Source organism: Dipodomys merriami, unplaced genomic scaffold (assembly GCF_024711535.1).
Source record: "Dipodomys merriami isolate MVZ:Mamm:240054 unplaced genomic scaffold, mDipMer1.0.p SCAF_28, whole genome shotgun sequence".
Classification (NCBI taxonomy): Eukaryota; Metazoa; Chordata; class Mammalia; order Rodentia; family Heteromyidae; genus Dipodomys; species Dipodomys merriami.
Window position 1 is genome coordinate 11,758,646 of NW_027204270.1, and position 25,071 is coordinate 11,783,716.

General features: G+C 48.7%; 1 protein-coding gene across 2 annotated transcripts; it reads right to left on the reverse strand.

The window, feature by feature from the left end:
• Positions 1-1,598: 1,598 nt before the first annotated feature.
• Nudc (nuclear distribution C, dynein complex regulator) lies at positions 1,599-19,026 on the reverse strand. Of its 2 annotated transcripts, none has more exons than XM_070037537.1 (9): positions 18,837-19,026; positions 14,329-14,406; positions 6,049-6,252; positions 5,884-5,949; positions 4,710-4,829; positions 4,427-4,621; positions 2,505-2,588; positions 2,291-2,409; positions 1,599-1,851 (listed from the first exon to the last, which is right to left on the reverse strand). In XM_070037537.1, exons 1-9 carry the CDS (start codon positions 18,915-18,917, stop codon positions 1,800-1,802), a joined length of 999 nt encoding a protein of 332 aa, XP_069893638.1. In that variant the 5' UTR covers positions 18,918-19,026; the 3' UTR covers positions 1,599-1,799. The 2 variants fall into 2 exon arrangements, with proteins under 2 accessions (XP_069893638.1, XP_069893639.1); XM_070037538.1 differs by lacking the exon at positions 18,837-19,026 and adding an exon at positions 15,234-15,334.
• Positions 19,027-25,071: the final 6,045 nt, after the last annotated feature.

A 25,071-nucleotide genomic window follows, 5' to 3' on the forward strand; every position in this document is an offset into this window, starting at 1 on the left:
CTACAGTGCCACTTTCGGTTTTCTGGTGGTTTATTGGAGATAGGAATCTGAGTCTTTCCTGCCTGGGTTGGCTTTGAACCATGATCTTCAGGTCTCAGCCTCCTGATTAGCTAGGATTACAGACCTGAGCCACCAGCACCTGGCCCTGGGTGCTATTTCTAAGCTTCTTTGACTCAAGGTTAGTGCTTTACCACTTGAGCCACAGTTCGACTGATGGCTTGTTTGATAGTTTGAGGTAAGTCTCGTGGATAAGCCTTGTTTTGAATTTCAATCTTCAAATCTCAGCCTTCTGAGAAGTATAGCTAGTAGCTAACAGGCATGATCCACTTGTGCCAGGCTTGACAAGTGTGTTTTTCTGTTATTTTTAGGGACTGACTACATGTCCTGCTTCTCATTAGTCCATTGTCTACAAAATGGCCTGTTCTGGCTATCCATACCCCTCAAATCCCTAGTCACTTCTCAGCCACCCCTCCACCCTTCTCTCCCTGATACTAACAGAGCACTGCCATTTTTTCACTGTTATCTTGGCCTTTCCAGCAACCCTAAAGTGGGAGAGGGAACTGAGGTGAGCTCCTTGGGAAAGAATCAGACTCTCCTTGTTTGGATGCCACAGCCCAGCCTGACTGAGGGCCTTTGGCTGCTCCTCACACCATGAGCAGTACCTAGTCCTCATAAGGCTGAACAAACTCGGAGATTTCTGCCACTCTCTCTTCATTTATAGCCTGTCCTGCCCTTTGGGAAATGACTACACAAATCACTTATCTAGTTCTTTTAGCAGACACACAGAATGGGCCCCAGAATCTAACTGGCGCCTTTCCTTAAGGTCTCTCATTCAGGTCAAGGCCTCTACAAAATGAAGTGACTTGGCTGGGTTATGTAGTCCAGTGGGAGAACACTTACTTCCTATGCAAGAAGCCTTATTTCATCCCCAGCATGTTAAGTACTTACATGCCACTGGAGCCCAGAGTGGGAAAGTAACCAACTCCCTCCATTCCAGCCTTGACCCTAGAGCATCAATTTCCTAACAGCCTTGTGAACCACTATTTGTCCCGAACACAGTGGGCTCAGCACTCTGTGATCTCCACTTCTAGCTGAGGCAAAGCAGGGTCAGTTTGCACTGGGTTAGCGTGTAGGCATTTCCTAGGAGCTGGCTGGGGAGTCCCAAAATAGGCAGAAGTCCACATCAGAGACAAACAGTGGCCCCCATGGACTTTATCCTCCCAGCCAGGTCTCTGTATGAGAATGGATTTGAGGCTCTGCAAACTTGGAGTGTCACCCAGGCCTTGCAGCTCTTCTGCCTCTGAAAAGTTTATAGTTTAAAAACATTTATTTCAGGGATGGGGTAAGTAGGAGGGCATCTAATTGGTCTTTTCTGAGTCACAGGCCCCTTTGAGAACCAGACACATTCTAGTCTTCACAGGCAAAAACACACCTTTGCTCAGAACTACAGACTAAAAGCCTTGCCCTACTACTTCCTCTTCAGTAATGAGAAATTGAGGCCCTACAGGGGCCTGCCCTAAGTCACATGGCACTATCTGGGCTAGAAGCCAGAACCCTAGCTCCAGCAGCAGCCAGAGGGACGAGAGAGGACACAGAGCTGGGTAAATAGCTTTAATGTGTAACAGAAGACCAACTGGGGAGGACAAGACCCTGGAGGCCTCAGCCCTTCTCTCATGATACCTTGGGACCCACATGCCTGGCCCAGTCCTGTGCCTGGCCCAGTCCTGAGGCTCCCAAGTCCCAAGAAGGATAGGAAAGGAAGTTGGATCGCTGGGGGCTCAGCCCCAAGAGTTTGGGAGCTAGTTGAATTTGGCCTTGGAGAAATCCATCTCTGGATGCTGATCCATGAACCTGGAAGAGAATGAAAGAAGAGGGTGAAACAGGCTGTCCCCCCTCAAGCTAATCCACTGTCCCCACACAGATGTCTATTCTCTTTAGAGCCCCGAATAATCTAGAGCCAGGCCAGGCCAGAGTCCCAGGTATCTGAGGGGCCATTTGAGTTGGAGGCTGGAAACAGAGGTGCCAACACTGGCACTGTTTGCCTGTAGGGGGTGATGATCGCCAGTTACCCCCTTGCAAAAGCTGTCCTTGCCCCCTCAGGATGACCTAATGAGTGATTAGGGTAAGCAAACCAAGGCCATAAGGCCATAAACTTAGCTGGCTCATGCTCAAAGGCGGCAGGGCAGCTCTCAAGGCCTGCTCAGCAACTATTCACCCTACTCCCTGCTGTTATCCAGGTGTAAGCCCCCAGCACCCATCCTCCCCACTTTTCAGTCCTTAAGTTGCTTACTTCTTCAGAATTTCCTGTTTCTTCTGCTCATCTGAGGTGGGCAGCCCCATGGACTTCTGTCTCTGATCGTACATCATTTTTTCTACCATGCTGCGTGTCTCACTGTCCAGGTCTGATAGCTGGAGACAAAGACCAGGATGGATGAAAGTTGATGACCACTTTGGGCCCTCCTCGCCCCTGCTTGCTCCAGCTTCCCCAACTGGTCAGGGCTCACCTTAGAGTTCTCAGGGTTGATCTTTTTGGTATTGATCTCAGGGTCACTGGACACCAAGCGACTCCACCACTCCATCTTATTAATCTATGAAAAGGAAGACACCCAAGGAGTTGGAAGGGGTTCACTCTGTGATCAGGAATCACCACTCACCCTTCCAGAGCCATCCACATTTTGCACCTAAGACCCACACAGGTCTATACTGAGATCAGGAGTAAAAAGAAGCCAGACCTCAGCCTTTCCAGAGCTGGGAGAGATAACAAGGAAGCTCACGGTTACAAGTTGGTGTGATAAGCTGGGTGCTGGTAGCTCATGCCTATAATCCTAGCTACTCCAGGGGCTTGAGATCTGAGGATCATGGTTCAAAACTAATCTGGAAAGAAAAGCACATGAGACTCTACTTCCAATAACCAGCAAAAAATCTGAAATAGAAGTGTGGCTCAAGCCGGGCGCTGGTGGCTCACGCCTGTAATCCTAGCTACTCAGGAGGCTGAGATCTGAGGATCGCGGTTCAAAGCCAGCCCGGGCAGGAGAGACCGTGAGACTCCTATCTCCAATAAACCACCAGAAAACCGGAAGTGGCGCTGTAGCTCAAGTGGTAGAGCGCTCGCCTTGAGCTGAAGAGCTGAGGGACAGCGCCCAGGCCCAGAGTTCAAGCCCCACGACCGACCAAAAAAAAAAAAAAAAAAAAAGTGGCTCAAGTCATAGAGCATCCAACCTTCAACAAAAAAAGCTAAGTGATTACATGAAGTCCTGAGCACAAGCCCTAACAGTAGTGCATACACATGCATGCACACACTCACACAGCTGGTACTGGTGGCTTATGCCTGTAATCCAAGCTACTCAGGCTGAGATCACAATCATGATTCAAAGCCAGCATGGGTAGGAAAGTTTATGTGACTCATCTCCAATTAAGCACCAAAAAGAGCCAGAAGTGTAGCTGTGTCTCAACTGTTAAAACACTACCCTTGAGCAAAAAAGCTCATGGACAGTACCTAGGCATGGAATTAAAGTCCCAAACTGGCACAAAAACAAGAGCTGGGATGTGGCTTAGTGGTAGAGAACTTGTTTAGAATGGATCAAGCCTTAGGTTCGATTTCTTGATACCACATAAACAGAAGGAGCCAGAAGTGGCACTGTGGCTCAGTGGTAGGGTGCTAGCCCTGAACAAAAGCAGCTCAGGGACAGTGCCCAGGCCCTGAGTTCAAGCCCCAGGATTGGCAAACAAAAAAAAAAAAAAAACTTACCAGTGTGATGAGAAAAGAAAAAAGTACACAGCTGATCATGGGTGGTCATTCAACATGAAAGGCAAGATGCTAGAGTAACATGCTAAGCCAGAAAACACAAGCAGTACCCCAAAAGCCACCTTCCCAGCCCCGAATCTTTTTCTTTTTTTTTTTTTTGGGGTCCGGTTGTGGGGCCTGAACTCTGGGCCTGGGCGCTGTCCCTCAGCTCTTCAGCTCCAAGGCTAGCGCTCTACCACTTGAGCCACAGCGCCACTTCCGGCTTTTTTTTCTTTTTGCTTATGTAGTGCTGAGGAATCGAACCCAGGGCCTCAGGCATGCAAGGAAAGCGCTCTACCACTGAGCCACCTTCCCAGCCCCCTGAATCTTTTTCTTGACTCAAACCAAGGACAGATTGTTTTAAAGGACTGGGAATATGGCTCAGTAGTAGAGTGCTTGCCTTGTATGCATAAGGTCCTGGGTTTGATTCCTCAGCACCACATAAGCAGAAAAAACTGGAAGTGGTGCTGTGGCTTAAGTGGTAGAGTGCTAGCCTTGAGCTGAAGAGCTGAGGGACAGTGCCCAGGCCCAGAGTTCAGGCCCCACAACTGATCCAAAAAAAAAAAAAAAAAAAAGAATCTTGTGGGAGTAAGTTATTTCCACAAGGGCCCAGCATGCACTGAGTCTGCAGATCTCACATACCTTCTCCAGATGCACCGTCACCACCTTGCCATCCTCAATGAGCCATGAGCTTTCCTCCACCTTCACCTCATTGTACAGCTCCCCATCAATGACCGCTGGCTGCCCCTTGAGCCCTACCCGGAGGTGACGCCGCTGGATATCCACTATCACATCCTTTCCCTTCAGCCGGAAGTTGACAGGGAAGGGTACTGCCAGCTGCATGGACACAGAAAGTCCTCTAGAGACTGCCAAGTCTCTAGGTTGGTTCCCAAACCTCCACCCCTGGCACCAGCCATCAACTTACATCCAGCTCCGACAGGGTCTGGGTCCAGCGGTAATTGGGCAGATCAGCCCCATTGCCTAGATTGGGCTTCAGTTTTCCTTTGTCCTTCTCATCTTCCTCCTCCTCTTCTTCCTCAGCATCCTGTTCACAGTCAGGGGCTACTTACTTAACAAAAACAGATTGGATCCCACTGCTCCAAGCCCAGGGCTGGCACTGGGTACACAACCACAAAACATAACTGGTCCTTGCCCACACTGTGGCAGGCAATGACCTGGTCCAGAAGTAAAACTGGATTCTGGGGCTGGGAATGTGGCTTAGTGGTAGAGTGCTTGCCTAGCATTCATGAAGCCCTGGGTTCGATTCCACAGTACCATATACACAGAAAAAGGCAGAAGTGGCACTGTGGCTCAAATGATAGGTGCTAGCCTTGAGCACAAAAAGGCTCAGGGACAGAGCCCAGGCCCTGAGTTCAAGCCCCAAGAATGGGGGCGCGCGCGCACACACACACACACACACACACGATTCTAATTTTTTGTCAGTCATGGAGCTTCAACTTGGCCTGGGCACTGACCCTGAGCTCTTCAGTTCAAGGCAAGCACTCTACCACTTTGAGCCACAGAGCCACTTCTCATTTTCTGGTGGTTAATTGGAGGTAAAAGTCTCACAGACTTTCCTCTCCAGGCTGACTTTGAACCGTGTTCCTCAGATCTCAGCCTCCTGAGAAGCTAGGATTACAGGCGTGAGCCACCGGTGCCCAGCTGGATCCAATTTTTTGCCTGGAAAGAATTCAGACTATCACATTTGAGTTGGCCCCCACAGACCTCAGCCAGTTTAGATGGTAACTGCACAGCCAGAACCTTCTCTGGCTCTTGGGTTTTCCTGCCAAGGTTTAAAGCCAGTGGCTTTATTTTTTTTATTTTTTGGTCAGTTATGGGGCTTGAACTCTGGGCCTGGGCGCTGTCCCTCAGCTCTTCAGCTCAAGGCTAGCACTAGCACTTGAGCCACAGCACCACTTCCTGTTATTATTATTTTTAACCCAAATTCATTTGTTCCATGCCCCTAAATAGGTTCCTGAAGTATGGGGAGAATTCAAAGCTGAGGGCAGGGAAAGGCAAACAAAGGCTTTAAGGAGAAAAAGGAAGGATGGTTCCCAAGCTTCTGCTTGGCCGGAATTCTTTTCTCCAATCCATCTCACCTGCTTTCCTGGTGAGCCAATGCTGCCGTTCTTGAGCTGGGCCTCATGATTCTCCGCATCCTTTTTCTATAGCAAAGAGCACACAGTTGGCAACAGGGCCCCACTTTCCAGGGTAACAGGAGTGGGGGGGGGGGGGGGACGTGGAGGAGGGACACCAAATCTCACCTGGTCAATCTCCAGCTGCAGCCTCTCAGCCTCCTCATCAGTCAGCTCCTTGATCTGTGGCCCAGGGGTCTCTGCCTTGGCTTCCTTGGCCAGCCTGGCTGCACGCTCTGCCTTCTCCCGCCGCTCAGACTCCTGCCGAGCTCGCTTCTCTCGCCGGGCCTTCTGTGCCAACTGGTTGTGGTGGTTAAAGGTCTGTGTAATGAGCTAGGGAAGGCAGAAAAGATGATGAGGACATTCCCAAGGCCTGGAACCTGAGAAAACACTATGCAATATCAGTTTCCTAATCTGCAAAATGAGAACACTACACTGAATACAACAATGCTGCTAGCTCAACTGGTATTAGCTACAATAAAGAAGTAAAGCACTCCTAAAAAGTTTTTCTAGGGCTGGGAATGTGGCTTAGTGGTAGAGAGTTTGCCTAGCTTTCATGAAGCCCTGGGTTCAATTCCTCAGTACCACATAAACAGAAAAAGCCACAAGTGGCACTGTGGCTCAAGTAGCAGAATGCTGGCCTTGAGTAAGAAGCTCAGGGGGGCTGGGAAGGTAGCTCAGTGGTAGAGCGCTTGCCTTGCATGAATGAGGCCCTGGGTTCGATTCCTCAGCACCACTTAAGCAGAAAAAAAAAAGCCAGAAGTGGTGCTGTGGCTCAAGTGGTAGAGCGCTAGCCTTGAGATGAAGAGCTGAGGGACAGCGCCCAGGCCCAGAGTTCAGGCCCCACAACCGGACCCAAAAAAAAAGAAGCAGCTCAGGGACAATGCCCAGAGCCTGAGTTCAAGCCCCAGGACTGTCCAAAAACAAAAAGCCCTTTTCAGCTGGTTGCCAGTGGTTCACGCCTGTAATCCTAGCTACTCAGGAGGCTGAGATCTGAGGATCCCGGTTCAAAGCCAGCCCAGGCAGGAAAGTCCATGAAACTCTTTTTTTTTTTTTTTTCTTTTTGTCGGTCGTGGGGCTTGAACTCTGGGCCTGGGCGCTGTCCCTCAGCTCTTCAGCTCAAGGCGAGAGCGCTCTACCACTTGAGCTACAGCACCACTTCCGGTTTTCTGGTGGTTTATTGGAGATAGGAGTCTCACGGTCTCTCCTGCCCAGGCTGGCTTTGAACCGCGATCCTCAGATCTCAGCCTCCTGAGTAGCTAGGATTACAGGCGTGAGCCACCAGCGCCCGGCTAGTCCATGAAACTCTTATCTCCAATAAACCCCCAGAAAACCGGAAGTGGTGCTGTGGCTCAAGTGGTAGAGCAGGCCCAGAGTTCAAGCCCCACAACCACCACCACCAACTACAAAAAACCTTTTCTAGGCTCTCAAGCCTCTGCCTACCTTCTTCCCTGTCTGTTACCTGAATGTTATCCTGTCTTCAGAGTACAACCCCAGCTGGACAACTCTTGATCCAGAAAGGCTATTTTCCCCTTCTCCAGAGAGCAAACTACCAATTACAATTGCTTTGGTGGTTCATAGCTATAAACCCAACTAGTCAGAAGGCTGAGATCTGAGAATTAAGCCTGGTTAGAACCCAGCCCAGGCAGACAAATCTCCAATTAACTAGCAAAAAGCTGGAAGTAGCCATGCACTGGTAGCTCATATCTACAAATCCTAGCTACTCAGGAGGCTGAGATCTGAGGACCACAGTTCAAAGTGAGCGTGGGCAGCAAAGTCCATAAAACACTTACCTTCAATTAATGACAGAAAAAGCCAGAGGCAGAGCTGTGGCGCAAGTGGTAGAGAGCTGGCCTTGAGCAAAAGGAGCTAAGGGACAGCGCCCAGGCCCAGAACCAGCAAAAAAAAAAAAAAAGCTGGAACTAGAGTCATGGCTGAAGTAGTAGAGCACTAGTCTGGAGTAAAAAACCTAAGAGACAGCACCCAGGACCTGAGTTCAAGCTGCTCCCCTTACACCCTCCCCCCCGTCTCCCAAAGACTAATCTAGTTGCCTGTCACTATCTGACTAGGTAGCCTCAGAGAAGTGAATAACTGCTTCTCAGTCTAACACAATCCTTGTCTTGTCAAAGGGACATGTAAAGTGCTCATTTCGACTGTCTGGGCTGTGGGGGGTCAGCTAGCAGGAGTGGGAGACCCTCTCTCTGCTAGAAGCCAGAAGCTTCCACTGAGCTCCCCTCACTTGCAGCATCAGCACCCATAAAATTAAAAATGCTAAATCTCAACCAGGCATGGTGCTGCCAGGTTTTTAATTTCAGTACACAGGAGGCAGAAGGATTTTGAGTTCCAGATTACCCTGAGCTACATAGTAAGACCCTGTCTCAAAAACAAAAACAAAACAAAAAACTAGAGGGCTGGGAATGTGGCCTATGGTAGAGTGCTTGCCTAGCATGCATGAAGCCATGGATTCCATTCCTCAATACCACATAAACAGAAAAAGATGTAAGTGACACTGTGATTCAAGTGGTAGAGTACTAGCCTTGAGCAAATGAAGCTCAGAGGAAGTGCCCAGGCTCTGAGTTCAAGCCCCAGGACTGGGGGGGAAAAAAAACTGGAAAAAAAATAAAGCAATTTTTGGACCCTACCCCAAACCTACAAAATCAGAAACACTAGAGTGTGACCCTGAGGTAATCTCTCTGCCTGTCTAAAAGCAACCTTGGAGTATGCTGTTCTTTGCCTAGAATTAATCTGCCCAACTCCCAAGTCACATGGCAAGCTCCTACTCACTATCTAGAACCAGCCCAAGTGTCTCTTGGGTTATACCTTGTCCTTCAGCAAGTGGGTGGCCACCCACACATGGCACACACTCAAAAATGTGTACACCTAGAGAGAGGCCCCACAGGGCACTCACCAGGTGATCAGTGGTCAATAAACCATCTTCCAAGCATCTCTGACCCACAGCTGGAGGAAGGAAAGAAGGAAAGGGCTCAGCACAGGATCACCCATGAGCTCCAAGATCTAGGGTGCTGCCAAGTACCCGAGGGTTTGCATTCACCTGTGAGCATCCATAGCATCAATCCCAACCCCTCAGCCCCAACACCACACTGGAATATACCTCATCTCTGCCAGAAAAAAAAGGGTACCAAAAGCTCCCCTCTCCTACCAAGCACGTAAGTTAACAAAGGGGATGGCAAGAAACCCAAAGGTCTGCCATCAAAAGAAACATGTACTAGACACTGGTGACTATAATCCTAGCTATTCAGGAGGCTGAGATCTGAGGATCGAAGTTCAAAGCCAGCCCAGATAGAAAAGTCCATGAGATTCTCATCTCCAATTAACTTCCAGAAAACTGGAAGTGGAGCCGTGGCTCAAAGTAGTAGAGCTCTAGTCTTGAGTGAAAGAACTCAAGGACAGTGTCCAGGCCCTGAGTTCACGCTCCATGACTGACAAAGAGAGAAACATCAGGTCATAAGGTAACTGCTCCTCAGAATCTGATCTACCACAGGGCCTTGTCCTAATCAGAAGGACCTTGAACTCAAGCCATTTGCCAACTTGTGGCCAAGGGGAGGCAGGAACAGGGCCCTCCCCTCTCCCAGCCCAGCCCCAGTGAATCATGCCACATACCATTTGTCCTAGTCCTGTGGAACTCCTGGAGGTTAAATGAGGGCAGAACTGAACAACTAGGGAGAGTCAAGGCCAATCACAGCAGCTTCTGACCCTTCCTCCCAGTCCCCTCCCACCGATGGTCATCCTGTTTTGCCGCCTCCCTGGAGGAACCAACCCAGAGACTTCAATGTAGTGACAGACGCCTCTTTAGGAAGGGCAAAGGGAAAGGGTGGGATGGTACAGGTGAGCACAGGCTCTCCTCCACCAGGCTGGATGACTGACATCTCTTTAGGAGGGATGGGGAAGTAAAGTGCCATAAGTAAGCACATGCCCTCCTCCACCAGGCTAGATGACTTAAATAGATGGTTCCTACCAGACTGGCTAAGGTAGACTTCCAAACAATTTAAACTGAACCCAAGGCATCAGGCCACCTAGGGAGGTGATACAAATGGTAAGTAATATTGGCGAGGATTCTCAACAGAGATCTGGCTGAATTCCTTCACACCCCAGCAATTCTGCCTCTAGTCCTGTCTCCCCCCCCCCCCCATTCATCTTCACATGTCAGAGACCACTGGGCTGGAATGGTACATTTAGTCTTACCCAGAAGGCCTAACCAGCCTTACCAAGAAGCTAGTTCCCTGAGGCAACTTCTTCCCCATGTTTCCCATCCTAGGACAGAGGATAGCTTCTGTGAACATTCAGCTGAACCAATTTTTTAAATTTATTTTTGTTGGTCATGGGGCTTGAACTCTGCACCTGGGCACTGTCCTTCTGCTCTTCAGCTCAAGGTAAGCGATCTACCACTTGAATCACAGCGCAACTTCCAATTTTCTGGTGGTTAATTGGGAGATAAGTGTTACGGACTTTCCTGCCCAGGCTGTCTTTGAACCAAAATCCTAAGATCTCAGCCTCCTGATTAGTGAGGAGTACAGGCGTGAACCACCAACAACCAGATAGGTTTATAAACAGTAGTTGTGGATCAAAACAGCCCACAGCTCCCCTATAATGCAAATCCCACTCCTGCCTGGGCTCTTCTGCCTAGTCTACTCCTTGATGACCCCTCCAGATCAGAGTAAATTTGTGTGGGCTGGGCACTGCCCCCCTCCCTGGGGATTCACACTTTCCTTCTGTAGTTCTTTTCCTGCCACTGGCTTGTTCTATGCCTCCCACACCTGGGACATCTTCTGCCCACATTGGGGCTGTCCTGATCCTACTGGGGCTTTCAGGTTGTTCAGAGGCCGCACCCCCTGCAAACCTTTCATGATATTAACTAAAGTGGCCTTCGCCTTCCCAAACTCCAAGAACTGTACCTCAAGTTCACTGACAGTGCCTTCCCTTTTGAAAAGAATGATCAGGCCTATGACTCATGGTCCTTGCCTAATACACCTTTCTAACACTCAGAACAGAGCACCACACAAATTTGGCTGAAGAGAGAATTTTATGGAAGTTTTTATTAAAATGTGAATCCTTACATAGGGTCAGTGGCTCATGCCTGGAATCCTAGCTACTAAGGAGGCTGGGAACTACCAGGGAAGCAAAGTCCTCAAGACTCTATCTCCAATTAACTATGAACCACAGCACCACTTCTGGATTTTTGTTTATGTGGTGCTGAGGAATCGAACCCAGGTCTCATGTATGCAAGGCAAGCACTCTACCACTGAGCCACCTTTCCAGCTCCCTCCATGAAACTCTTATCTCCAATAAACGGCCAGAAAATCAGAAGTGGAGCTGTGGTTCAAGGGGTAGAGCACTCTCCTTGAGCTGAAGGGCTGAGGGACAGCACCCAAGCCCAGAGTTCATTCCCCACAACCAACAAACAAAAACAGAGAATCCAAAGGACAAACAAACATTACATGAGCCGGGCTACTCAGGAATCTGAGATCTGAGGATCACAGTGCAAAGCCAGCCCAGGCAGGAAAGTCCCTGAAACTCTTTTTTTTTTTTTTTTTTTTTTTGGGTCCAGTCATGGGGCCTGAACTCTGGGCCTGGGCGCTGTCCCTCAGCTCTTCAGTTCAAGGCTAGAGCTCTACCACTTGAGCCACAGCGCCACTCTGGCTTTTTTCTTTTTGCTTATGTGGTGCTGAGGAATCGAACCCAGGGCCTCAGGCATGCAAGGCAAGCACTCTACCACTGAGCCATCTTCCCAGCCCTCCCAGAGACTCTTATCTCCAATAAACCACTAAAAAACTGGAAGTGGCACTGTAGCTCAAGTGGTAGAGCGCTCACCTTGAGCTGAAGAGCTGAGGGACAGCGCCCATGCCCAGAATTCAAGCCCCACAACCGACCAAAAAAAAAAAAAGCTGGGCGCCATGGCTCAGGCCTGTAATCCTAGCTACTCAGGAGGCTCAGATCTAAGGATCAAAGTTCAAAGCCAGCCCGGGCAAGGAAAGTCCATGAGACTCTTATCTCCAATAAACCACTTGAAAACTGGAAGTGGCGCTGTAGCTCAAGTGGTAGAGCGCTCACCTTGAGCTGAAGAGCTGAGGGATAGCACCCAAGCCCAGAGTTCAAGCCCCATGACAGACAAAAAAAAAAAAAAAAGAAAAGAAAAGAAACATTAATGACACCATGAGGATTTGAGACCCAACAAGAAACAGTAATATTTGTGTGGTCTGTCCCAGGCTCCTGACATAGAGCTCCTAATTTCCTGAGTGACAGGAACCTTTTTGCTCTAATTAAGCTGCTCTTATTGGAACCCTACAATGGAGTTTCAAGATTGGGCTGGTTGCCAGAAAGACCTAGCAGAATCAGAAGTGGGCTCTTGCGAACTCATTTGCCAACTTCCCAGAGGGGGACAGTATCTGAGGATCAAATTAGTCACAGTGGCCAATTATCTAGTCAATCATGCCTATGTATAAAACCTCCATAAGGAACTCATAGGGCCTGGAGAAGTTTTGGGTTGCTGGATGTGTCAAGATGCTGGGAGAGAAGCAAACCTAGAGAGAGAGTATGGAGGCTTTACTCCTCACATCTTGGCCCTATGCAATGCTTCTGTCTGGCTAGTCTGAAGATGTACCTTTTACAGTAAATAAAACACTTTCCCAAGTTTGAGTCACTCTAGCAAATTACTAAATCTAAGGAAGTTGTATGAGCCCCTGAACTATAACCCATTGGTCACAAATAAGAGGGACCTAACTGTTGTGTCAAGGGAGTGGTTTTATGGTACTGAACCTTTAACCTAAGGAGATATATGTTAACTCTGGGTTGCTGGTTTAAGAACTGAAATGAAGCCAGGTTTCTCATCCTGTATTATAGCTTTTTAGGAGGCCAAGAGATCTGAGGATCACTATTTGAAGCTAGCTTGGGGAGGAAAGTCCGTGAGACTCTTATGTCCAATTAACCATAAAAGAGCTGAAAGTGGAGATATGGCTTAAGTGGCAAATCAATAGTCTTGAGTAGCTGGGCGCTGGTGGCTCATGCCTGTAATCCTAGCTACTCAGGAGGCTGAGATCTGAGGATCGCGGTTCAAAGCCAGCCCGGGCAGGAAAGACCGTGAGACTCCTATCTCCAATAAACCACCAGAAAACCAGAAGTGGCACTGTAGCTCAAGTGGTAGAGCACTCGTCTTGAGCTAAAGAGCTGAGGGACAGTACCTAGGCCCAGAGTTCAAGCCCCACAACCGACCAAAAAAAAAAAAAAAAAAGTCTTGAGTAAAAAAAGGTAAAGGACAGCAAGTACCCAGGTCCTGAGTTCAAGGCCCAGTATTAGAACACACAAAGTAGAGCCACGCACCAGTGGCTACTCACAGAAAGCTAAGACCTGAGACTAGCAGTTCAAAGTGAGCTTAGAAGGTGAAGTCCATAAAGCTTGATCTCCAACTAACCAACAAAAATCTGGGAGGGAGCGCTGAGAAGGTGGCTCAATGGTGGAGTGCTTGCCTAGTATGCATGAAGCCCTGCATTCAATTCCTCAATACCACATACACAGAAAAAGCGAGAAGTAGCACTGTGGCTCAAATGGTAGAGTGCTTGGGCAAAAAAAAACTCAGGGCCATGCCCAGGCCCTGAGTTCAAGCCTTGGGACTGGCAAAAAAAATCGGGGGGAGGGGGGGGGGCGGGCGGGCTGGGAAGATGGCTCAGTGGTAGAGCGCTTGCCTTGCATGCCTGAGGCCCTGGGTTCAATTCCTCAGCACCACATAAGCAAAATGAAAAAAGCCGGAAGTGGCGCTGTGGCTCAAGTGGTAGAGCTCTAGCCTTGAGCTGAAGAGCTGAGGGACAGCACCCAGGCCCAGAGTTCAGGCCCCACAACCGGACCCAAAAAAAAAAAAAAAAAAAAATCTGGGGCGGGGGGGGGGGGGGGGTAAGCTGGGGCTGGGAAGGTGGCTCAGTGGTAGAGCACTTGCCTCTCACGCATGATGCCCTGAGTTCGATTCCTCAGCACCATATTAAGCAGAAAAAGCCAGAAGTGGTGGTATAGCACTAGCCTTGAACTGAAGAGCTGAGGGATAGTGCCCAGGCCCAGAGTTCAGGCCTTACGACAGACAAAAAAAAAAAAAGCCGTACAGAAGGGAGGCTCACAACAGATCCTGGTTTCAATCCCAATTTCTCCTACAACTCAGCTCAAAACCTTGCACAGGATGCAACACATCCCTGTGTCAACATCCTCATCTATAAAATGGGGAATATGAACATTACCCCTCTCATAAAACTACTGAAGACATGGCAAACAAGTAAGGAAATTATGCAGCAAGGAGTGGGCTCTATTGACAGCTTGACTTCTCAAACCTCCTGGCATGCCACAGAAGGCCAGATGAGCTTTTCTTCTACAAAAACACAACAGCTCAAGGGACAGGAATCCAACACTCACCTTCTCTGCCATCCCCTCTTCTCCTCCAATGAAAAAGTCTGTTTTGCGTCGAAGGAAGCTGAAGAAAGTATTTACAAGCTGAAAGACAAAAGAGAGACAACTGAAGGTATGGGGGTGCCATGATGGAAGCCCCTGATGAAACAAGGTACGTGGATTTAAGTAGACTGACAGACTCTAGCTAGGTGATTAAAGCAGTTTCTTAACATTATACTACAGCGGGGCTTTGCTCTAGGATCTTGAGGAGTAAATGATGTACTGGGGGTAAACCCTTAGCAGTTTCTGGCCCACAGCAGGAAATCCACTGGCAGGGGGCAAACACTTCACAAGCAGGAAACCTGAGCCCCAGGTTATCCTTCTTATCTGAAGTGAGGGCAACCACAGTGGCTTAGAATTCAGCTATAGCGGGCGCTGATGGCTCATGCCTGTAATCCTAGCTACTCAGGAGGCTGAGATCTGAGGATCAAGGTTCAAAGCCAGCCCGGGCAGGAAAGGCCGTAAGACTGCTATCTCCAGTAAGCCACCAGAAAACCGGAAGTGGTGCTGTGGCTCAAGTGGTAGAGTGCTCACCTTGAGCTGAAGAGCTGAGGGACAGAGTCCAGGCCCAGAGTTCAAGCCCCACAACAGACCAAAACGAAAAAAAAAAAAAAAAAGAATTCAGCTAGACCCCAACTTATTATAATTTGCCTGAGAACCTATGGACTTCACCATCGTATAAAAGCAACATGCTTTCAGTTATAATCTTCTCCTGGGCTAGCAATACCCTCTTGCAATGATGGGCAGCTGAACTGCAGCTTCTACTCAGCTACTAAAGGAAAAAGTTATCTGCCAGTATACATTGCTCAGCTATGACATAGTTCAGCAGGTTCAGTATATTAATGCATTTCCCACTTACATTTTCAACTTACTTAAGATTGGAACACCTTGGACTGGGAAGTTGGCTCAGTGGTAGAGCACTTGCTTTGCATGCATGAGGCTCTGTGTTCGATTCCTCAGCACCACATAAGCAAAAAGAAAAAAAACAGAAGTGGCGCTGTGGTTCAAGTGGTAGAGCACTAGCCTTGAGCTGAAGAGCTGAGGGACAGCTCCCAGGCCCAGAGTTCAGGCCCCAGGACCAGATCCAAAAAAAAAATTTAAAAAATTTAAAAAGATTGGCACACCTTATCAAGTCTTACACATTCATAAAATTCTTTTTTTTTTTGGTCCAGTCGTGGGGCCTGGACTCTGGGTCTGGGCACTGTCCCTCAGCTCTTCAGCTCAAGGCTAGTGCTCTACCACTTGAGCCACAGCACCACTTTGGCTTTTTTCTTTTTGCTTATGTGGTGCTGAGGAATCGAACCCAGGGCCTCAGGCATGCAAGGCAAGCGCTCTACCACTGAGCCACCTTCCCAGCCCCTTCTTGATGAATGAAACAATCCGGTGTTGACATAACCTTAGTTAACACAAGGAGTGATCCTAAGTAGGATGCTAGAACTGAACTCATGGCTATACTTTCTAGATATTCTTTCAATTCACTCAAAAAACAAATTCAGGGGCTGGGAAGGTGGCTCAGTGGTAGAGCGCTTGCCTTGCATGCCTGAGGCCCTGGGTTCAATTCCTCAGCACCACATAAGCAAAAAGAAAAAAGCCGGAAGTGGCGCTGTGGCTCAAGTGGTAGAGCTCTAGCCTTGAGCTGAAGAGCTGAGGGACAGTGCCCAGGCCCAGAGTTCAGGCCCCATGACTGGACTCAAAAAAAAAAAAAAAAAAAAAAAAAACAAATTCACTCTCAAATCCATTTTATTTCAACAATTTAGGAAATGAAGATAGGGAGCCTTTTATACATGCAGATTAGGAACACCTCTTCTACTTCAAAGGATTTAGAAATCCTTGGTTGCCCCAGGCACCTGGGGTAAAGACTGAGAATGGAAAGCTCAATGAAAACTTGCCCCCAGGCTGGGAAGGTGGCTCGGTGGTAAAGTGCTTGCCTTGTATGCTTCAGGCCCTGGGTTCATTCCTCAGCACCACAAAAGCAGAAAAAGCCTTAAGTGGAGCTTATCTCAAATGGTAGAGCACTAGCCTTGAGGTGAATGTGCTGAGGGACAGTGTCCAGGCCCAGAGTTCAGGCCCCACAACTAACAGAAAAAGAAAACTTGCCCCCAGTGACACACAAAATCTGCCAGATTGGGAAAAGTACAATGGGCCTAAGAAGCCTGGTCTTTTCTTGGTGAATGGCTTGTTGGATGGACCAGCAAATCCCTCTCACGCTATTCCAAAGCTGCTTTATACAATAAGGGTTCTAGCCTGATCTAAATAGGCATTCCTACCTCTGTTAGGGAAAAAAAAGTATAGCCTGAATATGGAAGTATTTGCATGTATAAAAATGGAACAATGAATCCTGCTAATATTGTTTCAGGAAGGTAAAGGAAGTGAGATAAAGGAAGTAAGTCTGGAATACATTGTATAAATGTGGGGAAAAACGAATACCACCCCTTTTTTAACTCATATATGCTAATGATTTTTAAAAATTACAGCTGGGGCTCACACCTATAATCCTATTCAGGAGGCTGATCCCAGTTTGAAGCCAGTCCAGGCAGGACAAGTCCATGAGACTCATCTCCAATTAACCACCAAAAAGCCAAAAGTGGAGCTGGGGTCAAGTGATAGAGTTCTAGCCTGGAGTAGAAAAACTCAGAGACCAACACAAATAAACAAACAGACCAATAAATGAATATGTGCCAGTCTGGGGATTTTTTCCCTGGTTCTGCAGCTTTAACTCTGGGCCTGGGTCCTGTCCCTGGGTTTCTTTCGCTCAAGGATGGCACTCTACCACTTGAGCCACAGTCCCATTTGTGGCTTTCTATAAGTAGTTTATTGGGGATAAAAAGTCTCACAGGCCTGGGAAGGTGGCTCAGTGGTAGAGTGCTTGCCTTGCATGCATGAGGCCCTGGGTTCAATTCCTCAGCACCACATAAGCAAAAAGAAAAAACCCGGAAGTGGCGCTGTGGCTCCAGTGGTAGAGCGCTAGCCTTGAGCTGAAGAGCTGAGGGACAGTGCCCAGGCCCAGAGTTCAGGCCCCACAACTGGACCCCCCCCACCAAAAAAAAAAGTCTCACAGACTTTCTTGCCTAGGCTAGCTTCCAATCACTATCCTCAGATCTTAACCTCCTAAGTAACAAGGATTACAGGTGTGAGCCACCAGTGCTTGTCTAGTTTGTTTTTTTTTTTTAAACTGTACTTTTGGGTGGTTTTTCTTTTCTTTTTTTTTTTTTTTTTTTTGGTTGGTGGTGGGGCTTGAACTCTGGGCTTGGGCGCTGTCCCTGCGCTCTTCAGCTCAAGCCGAGAGCTCTACTGCTTGAACCACAGCACCACTTCCGGTTTTCTAGTGTTTTACTGAAGAGTCTCAGACTTTCCTGCAGAGCTGGTTTGAACCATGATCCTCAGATCTCAGCCTTCTGAGTAGCTAGGATTACAGGTATGAGCCACTGGTGCCCGGCTTTTTTTTTTTTTGCCAGTCCTGGGGCTTGAACTCAGGGCCTGAGCAATGTCCCTGAGCTTCTTTTGCTCAAGGCTAGCACTGTACCACTTGAGCTACAGCACTACTTCTGGCTTTTTCTGTTTATGTGATACTGAGGAATTGAACCCAGGGGTTCAGGCATGCCAAGCAAGCACTCTACCACTAAGCCACATTCCCAGGCCTTGAGGGTTCTGGGATACTGAGGGTAGAACTCAGGATGTTACCAGCCTGCCAGTTGATTCTTATCCTTCATACACATGTGTTATTGGGCCTTGGCACCCAGTATAATTTATGCTTTTGAAATGCTCTTTTTAGCTCCAAGAAGGCAAAGGACTATATCCTCTAGATCCAGGTTCATGAGTGTTTAGGCCACGTGAAACAATCCAGACAAAACACCATGCTGAATGAACTTCAAGACACTACACTTCAAGACACTACAAATCGACAAAACTGGGATTCATAGTTCCATCTCAGACAAGCAAACCGTAACTTGGAAAGAAATACGGCCAATCTGTAAGGGGTGAAACTTAGTTGTGAATACAAGTCTATTCCATTCACGGCAGAAAAGGACCACGTGCTTTCCCCCCCCCCCCCAGCCCGCACACTACTTAGCAGACTGGCTCCACATTTGATTAGAGGGACGTAAATCACGTCTTGGATAGTTTTTGTCGGGGACCAGAAGCATGAGTGTGTGTGCAAGTAGGGGTGAGCCTAAGACTCGGGGAGAGGGGCCGGGGAATTCCGGGGCGCTGGGATTATTAAAGCAGTAACTATGGAGGGGCGCCAGAGGCCCGGAACTGATACCCAAGGGGCAGAGCCCCGCCAGAGGGACGAGGGTGGCCCAACCGGAAGCTGGAGTGCGGGTGAGAACGTTGGGGGATCCCAGGAACCCTCCAGGCCACCCGGGGGGGGGGGGCTGGCTTCGGCCCTCAGAGGCAGGGGGAGGGCGGCGGGCGCGCCGGGGCTGCTGGGTGGGCCAGCGCCTCGGGCCTGAGGGCCGAGGCCGCGCGGGCGTTACCTCCTGCACGCCGCCCTCGTGCTGCTGCGCCATGGCCAGCAACATGCCGTCGAACCGCTCCTCTTCCTGCTCCCCGCCCATCGCTCCGGTTCCGATCTAAGCCCCGATCACCGCACTCGAGACCCGCGCTCTCCTGCCCCTCACGGTAGCGTCCGGCCCAACGGCTCCGCTGCTCAGTTTGCTCTGTCTTCCGCTGCGGAGCCGGAAACACGCACGCGCCTGGCCGCCAAGGCCCGCCCGCCTTCCCTCCTCCCGCCTCTCCCCCCAGGCCAGCGGCCAGTCACCGCGCGCGAAATAGCCCGCTTCGCTCACCATTGGGCGGCTGGATGAACCAATCAACAAGCACATCCAGGAAGCGGTAGGCGGAGCCGAGAGCCTAGGAGTTTGGCTTGAGTTGCTATGGTCACCAAATGCTTTGGAGCCTTCTAGAAAGCCCTTGGTAAATTCTGACAAGGTTTGAAGTTAAGAAGGAACAGGCTTTCCTCCCCCATCTTGCTAACAACCTCCTAGCATATAGACCAGTGGAACTAACAGTTCTTGTCATTATTTCTTCCGAACCTATATTTGGCAATGGAGACCAGAAAGAAGGTGGTACGTACTTAAGAATGGCTCACTTGTGGGAAGGTGACTCAGTGGTAGAGTGCTTGCCTTGCATGCATGAGGCCCTGGGTTCGATTCCTCAGCACCACATTGGCAAAAAGAAAAAAAGCTGGAAGTGGTGCTGTGGCTCAAGTCGTAGAGCGCTAGCCTTGAGCTGAAGAGCTGAGGGACAGCGCCCAGGCCCAGAGTTTAGGCCCCACGACCGGAACCAAAAAAAAAAAAAAGAAAAAAGCTGGAAGTGGTGCTGTGGCTCAAGTGGTAGAGCACTAGCCTTGAGCTGAACTGCTGAGGGACAGTGCCCAGGCCCAGAGTTCAGGCCCCATGACCAGACCCCCCCCCAAAAAAAAAAAGAATGGCTCACTTGCTTCTTTACTATCATCACTTATTCCACCAGGCATCATTGGTATGCACATTGCTCAAGGCCTGGGTGCTGTCCTTTAGCTTTTTTGGTTCAAGGTTGGTGCTCTACCACTTGAGGCACACCTTTCCTTCTGGCTTTTGCAGGTTAATTGGAGATAAGTCTTCCTACCCTGGCTTAGATTCTGATATCTCAGCCTCCAGAGTAGCTAGGATTACAGGTGTGAGCCACCAGCACCAGATATTTAAGAGAGAGAGAGAGAGAGAGAGAGAGAGAGAGAGAGAGAGAGAGAGAGAGAGAGAGAGAGAGAGAGAGAGTATGAATGAATGAATGAGAGAGAGAGAAGAATTTTATAACTTCCTATGTTGCCTAGGCTGGCCCTGAACTCATCAGTCTCTTGAAAGCCTGGGGTTATTAGTGTGTGGCAACATGCTGAGCTGAGTTCATTTTCTCAGATATTTGATTACAGCAGCAGAAAACTAACATACCAGGACAGCCTGAATCCAGTATCCACCCCCTATCCATTTCACCTGAGGTGAGGGATTAGCCTTGAACTGGCTTCTGATTTTATAAATCAGTCCCAGAGACTTGTATGTGACTCTTCCCTCTGAGGCCAAGGCCTGATCTTGGACCCTGGTGAGTTCACCAAGATAATAAATGTTGCTCAACAAGTCCTCTTGGTGAAACGTCAATTTTCCCTAGTAACCTCTGACTCCACCTACATTTGAACCCTCCAAAGCAGGTAAATGGCTGATCAGGACACGATGTGCAAAGTGCTCTATCAGGGTTGTGGACTAGGTGACACGGGAACTCAGGAAAGGAGCACTTTCTCTTCTCAGGATGCAAAAAAGGGAAGAAAGGAAGCCTGTACCAGAGTACTAACATTTCAGCTAGACTAGGCTCAGTAACCAGAGGAGTTTGAGAAAGGCATCACTGGGGGCTGGAGTGTAGCTTATCAGTAGAGTTCTTGCCTAGCATGCACGAAGCCCTGCGTCCCATTCCTCAGCACCACATAGACAGAAAAAAAAAAAAAAAAAAAAAAAAAACCAGAAGTGGCACTGTATAACTCAAGAGGTAGAGTGCTAGCCTTGAGCAAAAAGAAGCCCAGGGACAGTGTCCAGACTCTGAGTTTGAGCCCCATGACTGGAAGAAAAAAAAAAAGCATCACTGGAGGGGCAGTGTGAGGGGAAGTGTGGAAAAAAGGTTGAAGGTACAATGAAAATGTGAAAGTGTGTAATATACCCCAGGACCCAAAGGTACTGGCATTCCAAATTCAAATTCCCATCCCCTGTATTTGAGTTTGAACCCAGCACCTCACACTTGGTAGGCAGGGGCTGTAAGCCACACATTCAAAGCCCTTTTCTGTGTTTATTACTTTTTTGTGCCAGTCCTGGGGCTTGAACTCAGGGCCTGGGCATTGTCTCTGAGCTTCTACCAAGTGGTAGCATTCTGCCACTTGAGCCATAGCACCACTTCTGTATTTTTCTGTTTATGTGGTACTGTGGAATCAAACCCAGGGCTTCATGCATGTTAAGCAAGCACTCTAACACTAAGCCACATTCCCAGACCCTCATTACTTTTTAGCAATAATCCTACCTATGGCTTCTCAATAGCTGGAACCAAAGGTAAACACTACCATGGCCAAATAGGGGTCCCTAAGAAAATTTTGCCCAAGCTGGCTTCTAAACATGATCCTATCTCTGTTTCCCAAGAAGCTGGGATTATAGACATGAACCATTACACTTGGATCCCAATTTCAGTTCTTAACCCAGACCCTGACCTCCCAGTTGTCTGAAGTAGTCTGAGCCTTCTTGCATATAAGAAAAACATGTGGGCTCCGAACATAAGATGGTTTAAACATCTGCAATACATTATCTTTTTTTTTTTCCAGTCCTGAGATTTGAACTCTGGGCTTGGGCACTGTCCCTGAGCTGCTTTTGCCAAGGCAATCACTCTACCACTTGAGCCGCAGTGCCACGTCTGGCTTTTTTTTAAAAAATATTTTACTGGACATAAGAGCCTCACCTAGGGGCTGGAAGGTGGCTCAGTGGTAGAGCACTTGCCTTGCATGCTCGAGGCCCTGGGTTCGATTCCTCAGCACCACATAAGAAAAAATCTGGAAGTGGCGCTGTGGCTCAAGTGGAAGAGTGCTAGCCTTGAGCTGAAGAGCTGAGGGACAGTGCCCAGGCCCAGAGTTCAGGCCCCACGACCGGACCTCCCCACCCCCCCCCCCAAAAAAAAGAAGAGTCTCACCTAGTTTCCTGCTCAAGCTGGTTTCAAACCACAATCCTCAGATCTCACCCTGCTAAGTAACTAGGATTAGAAGTATAAACCACCGGCACCAGGCTTGCAATACATTATCTTTTTTGGGGGGGGGCGAGGGGGAGAGTCTAGTCATGGGGCCTGAACTCTGGGCCTGGGCCCTGTCCCTCAGCTCTTCAGCTCAAGGCTAGCGCTCTACCACTTGAGCCACAGCGCCACTTCCGGTTTTTTTCTTTTTGCTTATGTGGTGCTGAGAAATCAAACCCAGGGCCTCATGCATGCAAGGCAAGCGCTCTACCACTGAGCCACCTTCCCAGCCCTGCAATACATTATTTTAAGAGAACTCTTTAATTTTACAGCTAATGCCCTACCAGTACCTGGCACATAGTTGATGTTCAGTAAGTGGCAGCTATTACAATTATTAGGATAATGAGGATTGTTAATTCCACTTAACAGTAATACCTTCATTCCATTATTGCATGAAGATTAGCTGAGATGAATGTGTTGGGAAATTACTTTGTTAACCACAGGTGCCATACAGATGAAGGGTGTTATCATGAGCCTTTCCTCTAGAAATTCAAGCAACACAACTCTACTACTCTGTTGTAGCATATCGCACCCCCCACCCATATGTCTGTCAGACCTGGAGCTACTAAGAACATGGCTGTGGCTGTCTCTCCCTCCTTCCTGAAAGCTGATCTGAGTCTCCTCTTTTATACTGAAGGCTCCAGAGAGCAAGACTCATCTTCTCTATCAGACTAAGGTCTCTGAAAGACTAATTGTATCACTCCAAATACATTTGGAGCTCCAAAATGCAGAGCTGTGTCTCCACTTCTGACTTGTGGGGCAGGGCCTGGGCAGAGGTCAGCTGATGAGCCATCTCCCTGACAGAAGCCTCTACCTTTCTGAGCAAACAGCCCCAGACAGGTCCTGGAATGTAAACATCTGGCCCAAGGCCTTGTCTTACCCTCCAGGAAGTCTAGGACTGACATGCCAACCTGCAGGCAACACACAGGGCTCAGAAAACATAGTTCTCGGAAGTGGCGCTGTAGCTCAAGTGGTAGAGCCCTCGCCTTGAGTTGAAGAGCTGAGGGACAACGCCCAGGCCCAGAGTTCAAGCCCCATGACCAACAAAAAAAAAGAAAAGAAAACATAATTCTCCAAGAACCCAACAATGTGAAACCCAGGGATTAGTATCCAGCCTACAGAAGATCTCTTCCTTTTTGACTCCCTCTTTCAGAGAATGAGGATGTTCGCAACCACAGCAATGAAAGAGGAAGAAAAAAAAAGAAACACATAAAAAGAAAAAGAAGGGAAGGAAAAGAAAAGGCCAGATTACTTACATTCAAGTGAAAAATGTACACTGGTTTGTCTGCTGGTACTTAATTATTTAGATAGAAGAAAGTGAGAAGCTAAGTCCTTCTACTCTATCCCAGAAATTGCTTGGGCTCACTCTGTCCCTGCAATAGTCCTGCAGGCAGGCTTTACTGTCCCAGATGATATTCAGAGATCACTGGAAGTTGGCCCAAAGTCACATAGGTGGGAAGCAATGGAGCCAGAAGCAGGTGTCAGGGCTGGCAAGACCAGAACTGCCTTCTCTCCATCCGGAACAGTAGGCTCCTGAAGTATGGTGACAGGCCTGCCAGGTTGGACTGGCCAAGGTCCAAGGACACAGCATAACCAAGGTCCCATTTTGTACATCTTGCCATCTGAGACAAATGCCTGGGACAGAGGAACTATGTGGCAGCAGAAACATTTTTGGTCCAGATCCCAGGTAGGCCACACTTGCAAAGCAGGTAGCAGGAGGTGGCAGGCAGCTAGCCACCCATTCTGAGAGACTAGGACTCCTGCTGTACAACCCAGTTAGTGGATCCAGAAGAACAAATTGGGGCCCTTTCCTGTTGGGGTGACCCTGGGCAAATCATTTCACGTCTACAAGTGTCATCTCATAAGAATCTAGCCTTATAGGAAAGCACTCCGTATTAGATTGGAAGGCAGATACAAGTGGCTTATGCCTGTAATCAATCCTAGCTCCATGGGAGGTGGAAATTGGGAGGACTGAATCTCCAGACTAGCAAGGGTAGAAAGTTTAGGAGACTCCATCTCTACCAAGAAAAACTTCACACAGTGATACATGCCTGTCATCTCAGCTATCCTAGCCAAAAAAGGAAGAAGGAGGAGGAGGAGGAGGAGGTCTGGGATGTTGGCTCAGTGGTAGAGTGCTTGCCTTTCATGCATGAGACCCTGGGTTCGATTCATCAGCACCACATAAACAGAAAAAGCTGGCAGAGGCTCTGTGGCTAAAGTGGTAGAGCGCTAGCCTTGAGCTGAAGAGCTGAGGGACAGCGCCCCGGCCCAGAGTTCAGCCCCCAGGACCAACCAAAAAAAAAAAGAAGAAAAAAAAAAAAAGGGCGGGGGGGGACTGTGTGCAGTCAGGAACCAGTGGCTCACATCTGTAATCCTAGATACCCAGGAAGCTGAGATCTGAGAATGGCAGCTGGAAGCCAGCCCAAGCAGGAAATTCCAGAAGTGGAGCTGTGGCTCAAGTGGTAGAATGCCAGTCTTTTTTTTTTTTTTTTGTCAATCATGAATCTTGAACTCTAGGCCTGGGCTCTGTCCCTCGGCTCTTCAGCTCAAGGCTATTGCTCTACCACTTGAGCCATAGTGCCACTTCTGGTTTTCTGAGTGGTTTATTGGAGATAAGAGTCTCACGGATTTTCCTGCCCCGGCTGCCTTTGAGCCATGATCCTCAGATCTCAGCCTCCAGAGTAACTAGGATTACAGGTGTGAGCCACCAGCATCCACAGAATGCCAGTCTTATTTGAAAAAGCCAAGGCTCTGTGTTCAACCCAGTACCAGAACAAAGAGGGGAGGTGCGTTATGTGGATCCAAGCATAGACTGTCTTGCCTTTCAAGTTCAAGGCCCTGAGTTACAAAAATAAAATAAAAAAATTAAGAGTGGAAAGTGATTCACACCTAGGAAGCACTCATGATGGTTCTGTGAGGGCCTCTCAG

Coding starts and splice junctions, on each gene's coding strand:
- Nudc (XM_070037537.1), bottom strand. CDS start 18,917: ATGGGCGGGGAGCAGGAAGAGGAGCGGTTCGACGGCATGTTGCTGGCC. Junction 2,410..2,504: donor TCAACCCTGAGAACTCTAAG/GTGAGCCCTGAC, acceptor CTTTGTCTCCAG/CTATCAGACCTGGACAGTGA. Junction 1,852..2,290: donor AAACAGGAAATTCTGAAGAA/GTAAGCAACTTA, acceptor ATTCTCTTCCAG/GTTCATGGATCAGCATCCAG.